The sequence below is a fragment of the Anabrus simplex genome, chromosome 9, assembly GCF_040414725.1.
Source record: "Anabrus simplex isolate iqAnaSimp1 chromosome 9, ASM4041472v1, whole genome shotgun sequence".
Taxonomy (NCBI): domain Eukaryota; kingdom Metazoa; phylum Arthropoda; class Insecta; order Orthoptera; family Tettigoniidae; genus Anabrus; species Anabrus simplex.
In genome coordinates, this window is record NC_090273.1 from 129731353 (window position 1) to 129750596 (window position 19244).

Here is a 19244-nt window from a genome sequence, read left to right on the forward strand (position 1 = left end):
TTATTGCAGATCACACTCTTTCTAAAACAAATGTTAGTAGAAGCCTTTCATTTCAGAGCAGGGGGTTATTAAACATTATTTTCTCGTTACACTCGACCATGTGCGATCGGGAGGAATGACTTTGGCTGCCATTTTGAATAAACTTCGACAAACTTGAGAGATTGATTCAAAACTCGAAGGTGTGAGTTCAACATTCACGGCCTCTGCGCGCTGTAAGATGCAGACACCAGGCCACTTTGACAGATTTTAATTTTGTTTTTATTAGAAAGGAATTTCACAACTTGTTCCGCATCCATAACTAGGGTATCATAAGACAAATATGCACCACGGTAGTCAATTTCACACAATTATGTTCCTAATCCAGGCAACCGTATCATGCAACAAATATTCGCTACACTTCACTGTACCTTTCAACAGAAAATAAATTTCTAACTTCTGAATGGAATGTGAAATACAAGCACAAATAGGCTCACTGTGTTATTCAGTGATCTCGCTGCTAACTGGCAAGCAAAACTGAAATTTCCTGCAGCTAACGGCTTCAGAAGTGGAGGTTACAAGCAAGTACAGCCAAGATGGAAGTGTCTGTATTTCACCTAAGCAAGAAGCTGGTCAATAGAGAACTGAGGATCTATTTTGAAGGCAGATGACTTCCTCACACCAAGTGACCAATATATCTTGAGGTCATCCTTGACAGAACTCTCAGCTACAGACATTAGTGAAAACAACTGCTAAAATTCGAACCAGAAACAACATTTTACAGAAACTCCGCATTATAACGTGGGGTTCCTCAGCTTTAACACTCAGGATTTCTGCTCTTGGTTTGGGTTACCCTGTGGCCGAGTACTGTGCTACACTCTGGATGTACAGTGCACACAAACTTCTTGACATTCAGCTGAATACCGTATTTCACGGCATAATCGTCGCCACCGCGTAATCGTCGCATCCTTTATTTTCAATACAAAAATCGGACTTTAAACCTTTAATTACATAATCGTCGCACGTCCAAATTTTGTTCACTAATCTGGTTAAAAGGTAAATGTAACTGCAACGTAAGTTGCACATGAATGCGCAATTTAAATACGTGTATGGTTTATGGGCAATTTGGCAACACAGTCACGTTTGCGACATGTTGCACAACGTATAAATAATACCGGTATATGTACGACACATGGCTTACCGGTAGACTATCGGCAGTTTGACAACGTGGTCGCGAGACAGTGTACATTTATTCACCACCTACATATTATGCTTACCGGTAGGCTATCGGCAGTTTGACAACGTGGTCGCGAGACAGTGTACTATTTCTTCACCACCTACTTATTATGAGTTCCCATTTGAAATACGTAAGGCTGTAAGTTATCGCTTATCGGCAACGTCGCCAGGAAATACCGGCTAGGTAGGTTGAATGGACCTCGAACCAGCCCTCAGATACAGGTAAAATTCCCTGACCCGGCCGTGAATTGAACCCGAGGCCTCCGTGTAAGAGGCAAGCACGCTGCCCCTACACCATGGGGCCGGCTCCTGTGTTATTGCGCATGAAGTGAAATCCAAGACGATAACACAGATTTCCACGGAATTATTCAGCCGAATTATTTACGATGTCTCAGTTGTCATCGCTAGACTCTTATCTTACTACTATGTCATAAGTGTCCGGGCATGGGATGAAAACTTTTATCCAAGCAGTCAAGATAATTATTATCCAATGCTATTAAAGTTTTATTTTATAAACTCGTCAGTAATGTAATGTAAAATCATCAATAACTGGGAAGAAATATTAACCTAATTACCGTATGTTTAAAAGAAATTGAAAAAAAATGAATGTTTGTTACTGACGTCTCGGAATACAGTCAACTATACAGTAGATCTACACTGCGCTAGCTAGAGCTCCGGTTTGCAAGCTTTGCGCAAGCGCAGTAGTGTGTCGCAACCAACGAGCTAAACCAAATACTTTACTGATAAATTGTTGCATGCTTCCTTGCTGCCTAACAGTATTGGCTGCTCTGGAATGGACAGATCACAGATGCATTTATTTGTTTCAGATTTACGTGATTACTGTAGACATGTGTGCGTGCGAATTTAAGTTTTTAATTTGTGTTTTGGGTGTTTGCAGAAATAATTTGTTTTAATAGTGAACAATTGCGGAAAGTCATTTATATCGCAAAACATTAACGTGTGAAGCATTTATAAGCGATTAAGGGTAAATATAGAAACTATTCTGCGGGCTTCAAGCTAAGCGTAATTGCCTTCGCTGAACAGCACGGGAACAGAGCTGCAGAAAGAAAATTTTCTGTGAGTGAAAAGTTGGTACGTGACTGGCGGAAAGTAAAAAACAAGCTATAAAGCACAAACCCTTCTAGACGCGCGTTTAGAGGTCCTAAAACAGGGAAGTTTCCTATAAATGATGAAGAAGTGTTTAGGTACGTCAGTGAAATACGTAACAATGGCTGCAGTGTATCATATGAAATGTTACAAATTAAGGGACAGGAGGTAGCGCGCAAACACAACATACCGGTAACTCAGTTTAAGGCGACTCGTGGGTGGATTAAGGGGTTCATGCGACGACACAATCTGTCAGTGCGAAGGAGAACAACACTAAGCCAAAAGTTGCCTGCTGATTACACGGACAAGATTGTAAATTTTCACCGATTTGTCATACGTTTGCGCAAGGAAACTTCGTACTTGCTTTCTCAAATCGGTAATGCCGATCAGACTCCAATCTTTTTTGATAAGCCTTGCAACAGCACTATTGCGCTAAAAGGATCACGGAGTGTATTAATGAAAACCAGCGGTAGTGAGAAGTTGCGATGCACGGCAATGCTAGCCATTACAGCTGACGGGAGAAAGTTGCCGCCTTACATCATATGCCGCCTAAGAATATACAGTTTCCCCGTGGAATTCATGTACGAGTGCAACCAAAGGGTTGGATGGACGTAGAACTCATGCTGGACTGGGTTAAAACTGTGTGGAATAGAAGACCTGGTGCACTACTAAAACAACCAGCTCTACTTGTTTTACATAGTTTCCGAGGTCACCTCGTGAACGAAGTGAAGCAAATTCTCACTACAAATAAGACACGACAGATAGTCATTCCTGGTGGCCTAACATCTGCTTTGCAGCCACTAGACGTATGTGTTAATAAACCCTTTAAAGACCACTTACGTCGATTTTACAACGAGTGGATGATGAGCGGCGATCAGCAATTGACGCCCGCCGGAAATATCAGGCGTCCACCCTTGGACTTGTTATGCTCGTGGGTGAAGAAGAGTTGGGATATTATAATACCTGAACTAGTCTCCAAGAGCTTCAAAAGGACTGGGATTTCGAATGTACTAGACGGTTCCGAAGATGACGCAGTGTGGCAGGGAGACGAAGAATCTGATACTGGTATTAACAGAGGCGAGGACGGCGCATCAGATAGCGAAACCTGCGATAGCGACACCGCAGATTTGGAATAAATTGCGTACCTGTAAGTCCGCATTTCACAACAAAGCGATAATTTTTTGCAAGTGTAATATTTTAACTTTAATACTCAAATTAATGACAAATTAACTTAATACGTTCATTTTTATTTTCAGGTTGGAAAAACGTTCGCCGAATTGTTGCGAAAAAAATATGAATTTTGTTTTAGACTATTTTAATTATTTTGATGTATAAACGCAAGTATTATGCGCATCTTAAATTTGTATCAAATACAATTTAGTTATAAATACATTTTTTGAGTAATACAAATACTGGTATTAAATATTCATCGTATAATGGTCGCACCCTACAACTTTTTTCGAAAATTTTGGTATAAAAAGTGCGACGATTATGCCGTGAAATACGGTATAACTATGCACATTATATCATGAACGATTATGCATATTCCAACTTTCCAATTACCTATTCTCAGTCACACAGACCCTCCATTCCTATGGCGACAAAGCATGCTTATTCAGGATTATAAGCATATATGTGTCCGGCTCCATGGCTAAATGGTTTTTTTTTTGCTACTTGCTTTACGTCGCACTGACACATATAGGTCTTATGGTGACGATGGGACAGGAAAGGCCTAGGAGTGGGAAGGAAGCGGCCGTGGCCTTAATTAAGGTACAGCCCCAGCATTTGCCTGGTGTGAAAATGGGAAACCACGGAAAACCATTTTCAGGGCTGTCGACAGTGGGGTTCGAACCTACTATCTTCCGAATACTGGATACTGGCCACACTTAAGCGACTGCAGCTATCGAGGGCTAAATGGTTAGCGTGCTGGCCTTTGGTCACAGCGGTCCCAGATTCGATTCCCAGCAGGGTCAGGAATTTTAACCGCAATTGGTTACTTTCACTGCCACGGGGCCTGGGTGTATGTGTTGTCTTCATCATCATTTCATCCTCATCTCGACGTGCAAGTCGCCTATGGGAGTCAAATCAAAAGACCTGCATCTGGCGAGCCGAACTTGTCCTCGGACACTCCCGGCACTAAAAGCCATACGCCATTTCATTTCATTTTTCTGTGTATATGTAAAAACATCTCAGTGTATATCCAGGATGACATTCCTTCCATCAACAGTAACAGGATTTGTTCCAGTCACCCTCCATTCAGAACTGTAAGTGAGCTTGTTATACTTGGATTTAACACAAACAACCAACGGATAAAAATGTGGCAAACCAATGCTACATCTGCACAGAATGTAAAAAAATAATAATAATATATATTTTAAAGAAGAATAATTAAAAAATCACAGCAGAATGTATTTTTAAAAATCAAAGCAAAGTAAATATCTTAAAAATAGAAAGATTCTTGACAGCTGACATCCTTACGTAGTGATAATTCACAGAACTCAACTTCGTTACTTTTCTAATAGTAAGGGAATTTTCACCATAGTCCCTTCAACTGCTTGCTGTGTGGCTGGCCTCAGCAACTCTCAAACGGTGGATGTCAATAAGGGTGCTTGGACTTCATTTAGGTAGAGGGGGTGGGGGTGTATGTAAATTTACATTTACCACCACAAGTCTGTTTATAGTCATGAGGCATAAAGGGCTGGACTTTGTTCAGGTGTATGTGTATTAATATATCACCATTCGCTGGAAAAAAGAGGTTAGACATCATTCAGGTGTTTGTATGTGTGCATACATTTAATTATCAGCATTGAACAAGATGGGTAGCTTCAGATAAATGCCAGGACACCCAGTGTTCACGAGTTCATTGAAGAGTACCAATAAAAAAAAGGGGTTAAAACATTGTGATCAATATTTCAATTGATAATATGCTGTGGTACCTACTTTGTAATAAACATGCTGAAATAATAATCATAACTAATACAATGTTCATCTTAACAAGACCATTCGCAAGGAAATAAGAAAAGATCTAAGGAAATTTAATAATAACATGATCATGCAGACAATTGAAGAAAATAAAAACATGAAGATTTTAAAGAACAACATGTCTACAGGAAGACCAAAAATTACAAAACTTAAGAACCAAAATGTAGAAATAGTCACAGATAGGCAAAACATTACTGAAGTTATTAGAGATTTCTACTACAAGCTGTATACATCAACCATTAATAAACCACCCAGTGATGAACAACTAGCCCAGAATTATACACATGAAATAACACTGGAAGTAACCACTGCTGAGATTGAAAATGCACTTAAACAACTAAGGAATAAAAAATCCACTAGAGGGGATAAAATAACGAATGAAATGCTGAAATTAGGTGGAAGAGATCTGCTAGAAGCCCTGAGAATACTCATCGACAAGTGTATTAACTCTGGAAGAATACCAGAAAATTGGAAAAATGCTGAAGTGATACTTCTCTTCAAGAAAAGTGATAAGGAAAATTTGGAGAACTATCGTCCTGTGAGTTTGTTATCACACCTTTACAAGCTCCTGACTAAAATTGTAACCAACCGCCTCACAAGAGAACTGGATTTTTATCAACCTGCCGAGCAAGCGGGATTTCGTAAAGGTTTCTCAACTGTTGAACACATCCAGACTATTCATCTTCTTCTTGAGAAAACCACTGAGTACAACATCAAGATTCATCTGGCCTTCATTGATTATAAAAAAGCTTTTGACTCAGTGGAGATTTGGGCAAACATAAAGGCACTTCAAAATGCCATGATAAACTGAAGGTATATAAAAGCTCCCGGAAAACATTTATGATCAAGCAACAATGGTAGTCAGAGTGGACGAAGACCTCATCACCAATAAAATCCCAGTTGGCAAAGGAGTTTGACAAGGTGACACAATCTCTCCAAAGCTGTTTACCCTTGCCTTGGAAGATGTATCCAAAACCCTTCATTGGGATAATAAAGGAATAAAAATCAACGGGTTATATTTGAACCACCTGCGGTTTGCCGATGACATTGTGCTCATAAGTGAAAATCTAGATGAGCTAGAAAGCATGATCCAAGAATTAAAAACTGCTTCTGCTAAGATTGGTTTGGAAATGAACATTAATAAAACGAAAATACTAAGCCCAGACAGTCGACGACTTAAAATGGGAAACCAATATATAGAAGCTGTCGATGAGTATACATCTATCTTGGACACAAGATAAAACTTGGAAAAGACAACCAACGTGCAGAAATTCCTCGCAGAATAGGTATGCGTTGGACTGCATTCCGAAAAAAATTCATCCTCACCAACAAGGATGTTCCAATTAACCTGAAGACCAAGGTTTATAATACGTGCGTGCTGCCAGTTACTACTTATGGTCTGGAAACAATGACTCTCACGAAGGAAAGTGCTCGCAAGCTTCAGCGAACACAACGAGCCATGGAGCGACAGATGCTAGGGATCAGCCTTAGGTATAAGATCTATTCAGAGGACATCAGGAGAAGAACTAATGTAACAAACAGACATCCTAGAGAGAGTAGCAAGACTAAAATGGCAATGGGTAGGACACGTAGATCGACAAGACTACAACAGGTGGACCTCTAGGATTGCTCCCTGGAGACCATGGGAACACAAGAGAGGCATTGGAAGACCCCAGAAGAGATGGCTCAACGACATAAAGCTGTTGGCTGGAACATGCTGGTTCCAAGTGGCTCAAGACCGAAGACGATGGAAGCACATCGAAGAGGCCTATATCCAGCAGTGGATTGAAATAGGCTAAAAAAGAAGAAGAAAGAAGAATACAATGTTCAGTGCGAGTGGGTTATCAGCAGTTCAAAGTCTTGATTTCATTACCCCACTTTCATGCAAAGTGTGGTTAAGCTTGATGCATCTTTGACCTTGAGTGGTTAATGAGTTATCAGCAGTTCAGAGTCATGATTTTGTCACCCCACTTTAACGCAAAGTACAATTAAGCTTGCTGCATCATTGACTTTGACCAGTTAATATCCAAGATGCAGTCAAATTCTCGTTTGTCATTTCCTTTTCAGCATGCTTTCATTGTGTAAAAGAAACATGAGTTAGTGGTTTAACATCATACTAACTTAGATAGGTTTACGACGATAACAGGATAAGAAATGGCAGGAACAAGGAAGGAAATGGCCATGGCCTAAATTATGGTACAGCCCCAGCATTTGCCTGGTGTGAAAATGGAAAAACACATGGCCCATACCAGAGAACCTAGCACGATTTAAATTTAGATAGAATAGAAAATTATTTTGTGTAAATATAACGATATTGTGGCCTTACAAAGATCACTGTTAATATAGGTAAGCTAAGAAAGCAACAATACGTCGGCACTGCATTGTGTTTATCACATGTATGGCTTGCAGTGGTGTCGCTACCGGCGTGCTAGCCAGCCAGTGTCTTGGAAAAGGTGCGGTATCCAACTGATGAGCCCATGCCGCACTTTGGGTGAAACACTGGTAATTTTTGACGATTGAGTTTTCCTGAATTTTAATTTTAGCTATCTCAATTGGAAGCCATATTTTGGTCATACTAGCCCGGGAGGGCAATATAGCAAGTGGAGATGCAGTTCTCCCCTAGTACGTCGGCACTGCATTGTGCTTATCACATGTATGGCTTGCAGTGGTGTCGCTACCGGCGTGCTAGCCAGCCAGTGTCTTGGAAAAGGTGCGGTATCCAACTGATGAGCCCATGCCGCACTCTGGGCGAAACACTGGTAATTTTTGACGATTGAGTTTCCTGAATTTTAATTTTAAATTTAAGAAACCAATTCGCTCTAGATTTTCTTAGTATGCTTTTTTGTATTGAAAAGGAGGACAGTATAAGACTTTTATATTTGTAAAGAGATAGCCATCATACGGAATAAGATTTGTAACATGTAATAAGTATGCCTTGTCAGCAATGCTTAGGCTATGTACGACAGTTGATGACGATGCTGTGGGGATCCAATGTGCCTTCAGGTTTTGGACTCGGTGTGTTATAATAATAATAATAATAATAATAATAATAATAATAATAATACAAAACTCCGCTTTACCCTTACACAAAACAAAACAACAACACACATATTTTCAACCAAGGAGAGGGCACGAAGATCGGAGCGTCTGAAGAAGTACTAGGAGGACCGCAAAGCCCGGACAATCCCTTCAAAGAGACCTGAACGATGGACTGACTAAAGTGATTCTATGTGGTCATAAAAGAAGAAGAATATGAGTAATTTATGATGCACCAGAAGCTAAGAGTGTTTCCATTTTCACTCACACACTTTTCTTTCTCATAGTAAGTAGCAACCCTATTTCAAGGAAAACCTGTATTTAATGAAAGAAATGTAGATCTCCTAGAAATTCCTTCAGAAAAAAAGTTTACTGTATTAATGGTTCATCACTGTTATACATCTGCTTTTTGTCAACCCCAAAAATGCTACTTTTCTTGAGAGGATCCTCAGTTTTGCATAACTCGCGCACCTTTCAACTCTCTTAGTCCCCACACATAACATACATACCACACATAAGCGAAGCATTTGCACCAGTGCTGTTGCAGGGTTCTGCTCTGACTGTGATGTTTTCCCATGTCTGTGCGCTTACATCAAAAGCCCACAGTTCTGCAGAGACAGTACCTCCCTTTTCCACACCACCATACATGTATATCTTGTCCTGAAACACAAAATGGAGTTCCTTCAGAATAGAAATACAGAAGGCAAAATACAAAATAGTAGCAATTGCTGCTTAATGCAAAGGAAGATATTGTGGACAACAGGCCCACGTTCTTAATATGTGTGAAGTCCGACATGCATGGTAGCTCCTGTGTCAGGACTAAAGTGTTTATTTACCGTTCAGCAGAGACAATGAGCAGGGAAGTGGCAGATTACTGTGTGTTAGTAATATCCTGCAGCAGAAGCGGTAAACCATTGAAAACTACTACTCAGATGTCCATGGATTTGTTTTTTTAACAAGGTTCACTCTTCTCGATTACGATCCCAATACCAAATACAGCCTACTCTACTAACTCAATCTAGACTTAAATTTGTGGTAGTCATAGAATCAACTCTGGTCAGTAAGGCAGAAAGGTATTATGACAATGTCTACAACACACCAGTGGTGGATCAAAGCGAACAGAAAATCAGTAATACTATATTACAGTAAAAATTGATATTAAAACCAGGAATGTTAAACCATCGTATTTTATTACTTCCACAAGACAACCTTCATCCTACTATGTATGTGGTAACGATGGAAACATACACACATCCATACATACATACATACATACATACATACATACATACATACATATAGATAGTTCCTGCCATGTAAGCACACACACTAAGGGTACAACCTTATACTTTCTCCCCTGTTAATACTGAAAGTAGTGAATTATAGTTATCTTCTAACTGTTGAGTTTGATTCAGTGTCGCTAACTATTCAGTTTAGGGACCCTACTTGCCGATACATCATCTTACAGTTACTGTTAACCCTGCATCTTGGCATGATACAGTCACGGTTTTTCTCATGACTTGCAAAATTTATATACTGACACTGCCGTATTGTCAAAATCACTAGTGTCACGTTTGCCGGTACAAATAAACTATATTTTCTTTTTTATGTATGATTGTAAATCTGTTTGAGTAATACCAGAATTGTGGCATGTTGGAATAATGCATTTATTAACGTAGTTGGTGTTAAATGATGAATGCAGCATTTTAATAATACTGTCTTATTTCATCCAATTTGTACGTATAGAATGCAATTAGGATGTATAACAAGCAAGAAAATTCTGCAAGTACTCCTCCAAAAAGGACTTTCGTTACAGTTTGCAGACTTGGCCGTTGTGTATTCTTATTGACTTACGACATATGTGCATGTAATACAAATATATTTGCGTCTGTGTATTATTACAGCATGGTTTAACGTAAGTCCGACAACTAATAGCAAATTTTAAGAAAGGAGCTGAATTATTTACACCAGGCAAACACCAAAGAATACCGTTATAGTACTGAAAATCCACAGCCTATTGCCAGTCATTCGACCGGGTCAGGAATGGAATGAATGAAGCCACATCTAGCAGCGAGGATGGGAATTGTGCCGGCTGCCGAAGCCTGTCGCACTCCTCTGGGGCAATGATTAATGAATTAAAGATGAAATGAAATGATATTGGACAGTGTTGCTGGAATGAAATATGACAGGGAAAACCGGAGTACCAGAGAAAAACCTGTCCCACCTCCGCTTTATCCAGCATAAATCTCACATGGAGTGACTCGGATTTGAACCACGGAACCCAGCGGTGAGAGGCCGGCGCGCTTCCACCTGAGCCACGGAGGCTCACGGTTATATGAATATGTACATCAAAATAAAGGATGAGAGAGAGTGTATCTCCTGAATTCCTCATTGAGCTTGAAAACCAACTTAACTATGAATATCTTGATTCATCATTTACTTGGGTAAGGGAAGCTCCATTATTGATATTTACAAGTTTGTAGATGGTTAGCTCTCATGATTTCAGTATGTAACTTTTGTCAAGTTGGTAACAGTGATGAGCCACTAAAAAAAAAAAAAAAAAAAAAAAACCACACGTCACACATAATAGGGTATTAGCTTTTTAGTGTATAGTCTTATGGGACGAGTACTATAGGGTACATACATTCATATTAAGGTACACAAACTAACAAGGAAATATTTATGCATAGTTTTACTTCCAGAGACTTAATAGCATCCTGTCTGCATGCCCTATCAGTATATTACTAGTCTCAAACATACTTTATTAGTGTCTAGCACTGCTCCTGATAATTCCACCATTTCACTCCTTAAAACCATCATCGCCATCTGTAATCTTATATTTTATTCTGCCTACTAAGTATAATCATTATATCAAAAACCTACTTCTGCCTCTCTTATACTCTACAGTTGAATCCACTAGTCATCATGGCAATCTTCACTCATCCATTCATGTCAAATAACCAACTCTTCAATGGCTAACATGAAAGGTCCTTCCAAGATATTAATTTACCAATTTGGCCTAAATTTCTGTATTACATGTATTCTACAAACCATGTTACCAACAATTTGCAAATTCATTAACAGATAATTCCCACAAACGCAACAGATATTCTAAGATCAATAACTATTGTAGATATGAAGTAAGATATGAGCGAATATTGAACAAGAAATGAACCTATAGGTTTTGGAATTATAGGATCTCCATTTAAATCAGGAATTTCTCTTATATTGTCACTGCATTTGCTGCTACAGCATTTTGAAGAGCCAGTTTATTACAAGAAAATACTCAGATACTACCAGTGTGAGCAATATTTAACACACTGATGAACAGCCCCGGTGAACTCCGTTGTACTGCGGCAAGCGATTGTTGACGAGTCCTGGAGATCTCCATTTTTTCCTGGGCATCGTTTGTAGCTTCTTGTGCTATATGTTGGCTATAATTTTAACTACTTTCATTCATGTCATGGAATAGAGGAATCTTAGATTTTAGTGTCTATATATTTTTTTAATTGTACGGTTTTTGCAGCCATGGAAACTTTGTATATACGCAGGCGTTCTTACACGCCGAGAATCATTGTACAAGATGACTCACCCACGGCAACATGCTCTATGTGACGACAAAGTATTTCAACATTTACACGCAGATTCATCATCTGATGTGTCACACGGGTGACAAGCCCCGACAATTCTCGTAGTTTCTCAGCTGACAGTAGGTGATGGGCTACAAGAATTCTTGCTTTTATGCACCTCATATTTCCTTGATTATTGATGAAATTGTGGGCGAGATTAGGAGTTCCAAACGGTGTAGTCATGGAATATAAATTATTGTTGCATCTTTCTTTCTTCAAAGCTTCATGTATTTAACAAAATAATGTTGGATACGTAGAGCTATTCCTTGGAACTCTACTGCGGATGTCAAAAATGACGCAGCATATTAACTTGGCGGCGGCTACTGATAACTGTGATTAATGATGTACAGACCGAATAGGTACGGAGTGACAGTGAATTAGATATTTCTAATGATTAACGGCTAACACTAAATGGGGAGTAGCCACAAAGAGAAATCTTTGCATACCTGGAAACAATTAGTACACGAAAGGCACAAAGAAGGCATTCATACTACACAGTGCTCAGGAAGACAATTGTGACACTATTAACAATATTGAGCCTCTCCAACAACCTTTTGGATTGGTGTTATCACTATTGAAATTAGTGTCAAACGGCTTTATGCCAATGTACTTTAATTATTTTACGTAATGCGGCGTTCGCTCCTGTGGTGAGTTAGTGCAATCTCTCCGCTTGCTGCGCATGCACGGGGAGCTACCTGGCGTGATTGCTCAGAGCCCACCGGCCAAGAAGTCAGTTGTGATCAAGTAGCCATGATGTGTAGTAGTGGGAACGTTTGCTACACAATGGCGTGGTGTTTTACGCTAAAACCTGGGTGAATTCCTCTTTAACTGGGATGTATCCCCGTTGAACTTGTAGTTAACCTTCTACCATTTACTATAATAATTTCATTTTTGGTGAAAGCTTCTTCTGGATTCTTCGTGGCGAGATTAAGTTCAGTGGCCTCGTGGTGAACTCTATCAACAATGACCAGGTTTGGATTTTCTAAAGTGTAGTGTCTGAAAAAGGTACGTACCTGTGCTATTATTTTCTCATACCTCGTGAAGAAAAGTTTGAAGTACTTTCATCTGGATGAGTATAATAATAATTATTATTACTATTATTATTATTATTATTATTATTATTATTATATCATCGAATTCGGACCCGGCGTCGTGTGACCTAGTGTGTTTCGAATGATGGGTTCTTCTAACCAATTATTCTACGGAGCGTGGAAAATGCACGGTGGACTGGTTTCGAAAATTTAATTTTAAAATTAATAATGTTCATTTCTGGCCAGTATTGTAAATATTTCCGTGTGAACCAAGGTGGCTTTTCCAAGGTATTGAACTTATCAACTTTTTTCTGGGGTTTTCTGTTCGTGATTCTGTGTAGTTTTCTGCTCTGTTTGATATGATTTCTTTTCTCCTGGGTTTTCGGGTTATTTTTCCTTTCTGCTGTTTATTTTCCTCCTCGGCGGGGAGGAGGCTTTGCGTTGTTTTTGGTTACCTTAGCAACGGGTTTTTGTTTTGGATTGTTGTTGGGAATTGGATTGAGTGAACCGATACGCGTGCTTTGCGTTGTTCTCTGTTAATATTTTTGGTTTGGTGTATCTTGTTGACTATATTTTGATTTTTGTTAATTCATTTTCCCCACCCTTTTAAAGAGTGAACTATCTTCTCGTTTGGTTGCAGTGTGTGCATAAACTTCTCAGTTAAATTATTACTTATCTTGGGAACAGCCCCTTGGTAGTAACGGTGTAATTACTCGAGGTGACGAGGACGAAGCGATCTTAGCATCTAACTGAACTGTAATCTTGTTTACTGAAACTGAAAGTTTGCTTGGTTTATTTTATTCAGGTGATCGATCACATTTTATATTAGCTATTAGTAACTACTGGTAGAAAGGTATGGAGGTCAACGTTTTCTTTATTTTCGTAATTTATTGTTTCCTAATTATTTATTTATTATCAGTTAAATGAATACCAATCTATTTCCCCTTACTTTAATGAGTTAATGAATATCAACATTTTTTTCTTATTTAATGGGTTCTAAGCTGTTATTAATTATCAGTTAATCGATATCAAAATATTTTCTGATTAATTTAGTTATAAATTATTTTACTATTTACATTTAACCTTATTCCAACATGATATTGAATTTATCTTCTGACAACCACTTTTCCTTTTCTGAATTTATCCTAGTGCAAACTCTTACCGCTAAGCCAATAACTGCTCGGCGTGTGCACTAACGTAAGTGGCTTATACGGTGCAAGAGCCACATCAACATTTTTATTTTTATTTTCTATACGCTTGGCCATCTGGAGTTCCCACTTCGGGTACTTTCATTTCTAGCCAAGCCTTGCATGTAAGGAATGCCCCCTTGTCAGTATAGTTCTTTATTATTCCATAGGCCTACAGTCTTGGTAACATTGCCTAGCGCTGCGTGTGCCACGCTGCCGCTCAGAGAATTGCGCACTGTTTTCTTTTGAGAGACTTGCATTTTACTTCTAAGTTTTACAGTGTCTACCCCCGTTCATTTTTATATTGCCTCTTCTATGCATTGTTTTTCGTCTTAACGGCTGATGATGACCTGGACTAGCGTCAAAACCGGTACCATTTCTACCTATTATTAAATGGGAATGTAATTCACTACATTTCTTATTCTTTTGTATTGAATAGGTTGAATCTCTTTATCAATTATTTCAATTTTAACTATCATCTTGTAACACATTTCCAGTTAATTAAGCGAAATACCGGTAATGATGATGGTGATGACAATAATAATAATAATCTGAAATTAAAAGGTGGCATAAAATCTCAAAACAATATCTTCATTAATGGTGAGATAGTGAGTCCTCTAGAGGTTATGTTCACTCTCTCAATCAAAGGAACAAGAATATTCATAACTCTCACTTTACTAAAATGAAACATTCTTTAAATTGTTGGTCACATTACATTTCGACAGGATTTTCCATCTCTACTGTGTGCACGGAAAGTATTCTGTGAATGAAATGCAACATATTCAGCAAAATCAACCTCCATCTTGTCCGACTCGTTGGCCGAACGGTCAGCGTACTGGCCTTCGGTTCAGAGGGTCCCGGATTCGATTCCCGGCTGGGTCGGGGATTTTAAACTTAATTGGTTAATTCCAATGGCACGGAGGCTGGTTGTATGTGTTGTCATCATTTCATCCGCATCACGAAGCGCAGGTCGCCCACAGGCGTCAAATAGAAAGACCTGCACCTGGCAAGCCAAACCCGTCCTGGGATATCCCGGCACTAAAAGCCATATGTAATACACAAGAAAAATGTTCCACCAATCAATACTATTTATTGTGAATGAATTATTGCACTAGTACCGGTTTCGGCCTTTCTTGGCCATCATCAGCTAGCACACAAATTTACAATCATTAGACAAAATTACAAAGATGTTACGTTAGAGCATCCGGATGTCTAATGAAAAATAGAAGTAAAATATATTGCAGTATGTTGCGTTAAAATATCTCTGATTAAAAGTGGTGATGGTTATAATAAACTAAAAACCTATTGATTGAGCATGGACATGAGTACATAAACACATTAAAATATATAGGCCACATCATAAGACACTAAAAAATATAGCACATCAGAACACAACAAATCTCCAAACATATCGGTACACAACCTCCACAGCAACAACAATAACAACCATATAACGTGCATAGACGATAGAGGTGTCGCCACCAACTGCTCTAAAATCAAACCCTATCTCGCTGTATATATAAATCTTACTGGACTACATCAACAGTAGAATTGCACAGTACTCAATTTTCAAATTTTAATGACAAGAGTTCTTATAACATACCAATACAAAGTATATCAGCCATACAACATTCTCGATGATCACCTAATACAACTTAATCAACACAAGAACTACAAGAGGATTGAAGAATGAATGCAACGCAACATGAACTCAAATTTTAATAGACGTTTTTAAAATATACCATGTTTTAATGTCTTTAATGTGCTCCATGGCACGGAGCCTGCGTTCTAGGACATCACAGATATGCTCGATAGGGTTCATATCGGGGTTCCTGGGTGACCGTGGCAATCGTTGGACCTCCGCTGCAGGTTCCTGGAACCATTCCCAGGTGACGTGGGAGCGATGTGGAGGCGCGTTATCATCTTGAAACACCGCAGAACCGTCTGGGCGCTGGAAGGCCGAAAATGGGTGGAGATGGTCTCCGAGCAGTTCAACATACCGCATACCATTCAGTCTCTTACAGAACAACTAGGGGGCCCATTCCATACCAGGAAAATGCACCCCAAACCATAACAGAGACACCAGCGCCCTGGACCACACCTTCGAGGCAGGCGGGATTCATCGCTTCATATGGTCTGCGCCATACATGGCGCCCCCCATCGGCATGGTGCAGTTGAAATTGTGATTCATCCAACCATATCACGTTACGCCATTGTTCCAGTGTCCGTGACCGGCGACAAATGTGCGTCGTTGTGCCCAATGACGTTGGGTTAACAGTGGCACCCGTGTGCGGCGCCGGCTCACATACCCCATAGAACCCATGTTCCTATGGATTGTCTACTGGGAGACGTGTCTAGCACGCCCTGTGTTGAATTGAACCGTGATTTGTTGCCCATCTGTCACTATTGACAATCCGTCTCGGATGTCGCCAGTCACGGTCATCGAAGGTGGCTGGACAGCCGGTCGTTCGTCTGTTGTGGACGGTGACACCCGCATTCAAACATTCACGATACACCCTGGGCGCGGTTGATCGTGAGAAGCCGAATTCCCACACCACTTCCGAAATCGCACTTCCCATCCGTCAGGCACCGACCACCATAACCCGTTCGAACGGTGTCAGATCACGACGACGTTCCATGTTACACCTGTCACATGCACAGCCACTGCTCACAAGGTCTCCTGTACAACTGCCCCTGGCACAGGGGGTGTGTGGTGCGCAGACAACACAACTCCGCATCAGTGCCCCACTATCCCATGACATTTGCTCAGTCAGTGTACACCGTATAACAGTCCCATCATTGTCTATGAAATCTTGTTTGAATTCCTGAGCCAGAGCAATAAATCAGGCACTGGACACCTTTGGCATGGTAAAATTTAGTAGTTACATGTAACTAATCTCATTATTAGACCCGTATTGAACTATGCTATGACATATTAACAATTTGTTGGTTGTTTTGTTCAACCTTTTCAATACAAATTACAGTTTGTGTTGCTAAGTTGTAATGTTACAACACTAATTTACTGGGACATGTTTCGCTTTTATTCACAAGCATAATCAGCCTATACAATTGCCTCAAGGTTTGTCATATTTGGATTGTTGTTACAAATTTCATTACATTGAATGTCAATCTAATTTCAGTGATAACAATATTTAAAACATAAGAATAATATACACATTAAAAATTATGACAATATGATTTGCAATGTTAAAATGGAGTAACTCTTAATTCTAAAACACATTGACGTCCAAAACACAGTTTTTACAATTTGAAAATTTGGCTAAAAATTGTTTGCAATGTTAAAATAAAATTGATTCAACTATAATTTGGCATTAAAATTTGAGTCCTAAATATTGGATGTTAATATATAGGAGCCATAGTTTCTGAAGTGCGTTGGTTTCTAGAATACAGTAATATTTCAGTATTGAGAAATTTAGTTAAGAATTGTGCTCTCTAAATAATGTTATTTAAAAAGACTGTAATTTTGCACCATGCGTGATTAGAGTCTTGATGATAATCTAGAATTGAAGGCTTGGGTTCATTGGAAAATGGCTTCTAGATTTGATGAGGCTTGCTGCTGCAGTTTGGCAATTTGATCAGAGGAAGTATTGACATATTTAATTCTTGTTTGTAGCGACCAGACTCTCCGTTGGAAGTTGATTGTTTTGATGTAAGTTATGGTTAAAAGGGGCTTCAGTCCAAATTTTGAGTATCTGATTATGTTTCATTCGATTTATAGAATGGAAGAAGCATCTGGAACAAATGGAAATGAACTTAAGTAATATTGTATGTGTGTTGTGCTTGTAATGTTAGTGTTGATGTTGCATTATCACTTACCCCTTTGTCTGCTGCTACAGAATCTTGTAGACCTTATTGCGTTACTGTGACTATTGTCTGTTGTGGTTCTACTCCTTGTGTAGTACGTATGAAAGAGCTGTTGTGAAGTGCGGGTAGGGGGTTGAGGGGAAGAGATGTTGGGCGGGGAGTTTGCTATTGACAATCAATCAATATCAATCAATACTGATCTGCATTTAGGGCAGTCGCCCAGGTGGCAGATTCCCTATCTGTTGCTTTCCTAGCCTTTTCAGAAATTTTTTCAAAGAAATTGGAAATTTATTGAACATCTCCCTTGGTAAGTTATTCCAGTCCCTAACTCCCCTTCCTATAAATGAATATTTGCCCCAGTTTGTCATCTTGAATTCCAACTTTATCTTCATATTGTGATCTTTCCTACTTTTATAGACGCCATTCAAACCTATTCGCCTACTAATGTCATTCCACGCCATCTCTCCGCTGACAGCTCGGAACATACCACTTAGTCGAGCAGCTCTTCTTCTTTCTCTCAATTCTTCCCAACCCAAACTTTGCAACATTTTTGTAACGCTACTCTTTTGTCGGAAATCACCCAGAACAAATCGAGCTGCTTTTCTTTGGATTTTTTCCAGTTCTTGAATCAGGTAATCCTGGTGAGGGTCCCATACACTGGAACCATACTCTAGTTGAGATCTTACCAGAGACATATGCACTCTCCTTTACATCCTTACTACAACCCCTAAACACCTTCATAACCATGTGCAGAGATCGGTACCCTTTATTTACAATCCCATTTACGTGATTACCCCAATGAAGATCTTTCCTTATATTAACACCTAGATATTTACAATGATCCCCAAAAGGAACTTTCACCCCATCAACGCAGTAATAAAAAATGAGAGGACTTCTCCTATTTGTGAAACTCACAACCTGACTTTTAGCCCAGTTTATCAACATACCATTGCCTGCTGTCCATCTCACAATATTTTCGAGGTCACGTTGCAGTTGCTCACAATCTTGTAACTTATTTATCACTCTATAGAGAGTAACATCATCCGCAAAAAGCCTTACCTCCGATTCCACTCCTTTACTCATATCATTTATATATATAAGAAAACATAAAGGTCCGATAACAGTGCCCTGAGGAACTCCCCTCTCAACTATTACAGGGTCAGACAAAGCTTCACCTACTCTAACTCCCTGAGATCTATTTTCTAGAAATATAGCAACACATTCAGTCACTCTTT

General features: G+C 39.4%; 1 protein-coding gene across 5 annotated transcripts in view; it reads right to left on the bottom strand.

Moving 5' to 3' along the window:
• The window catches only part of dsd (attractin-like protein dsd), a 391073-nt gene that overhangs the window by 303010 nt on the left and 68819 nt on the right, over positions 1-19244 (bottom strand). For all 5 annotated transcript variants that reach the window (XM_067153649.2, XM_067153648.2, XM_067153647.2 and 2 more), the window contains exon 7: positions 8847-8997. In XM_067153649.2, the coding sequence (XP_067009750.1) occupies positions 8847-8997 (151 nt within the window). The remainder of the gene's footprint in view (positions 1-8846; positions 8998-19244) is intronic.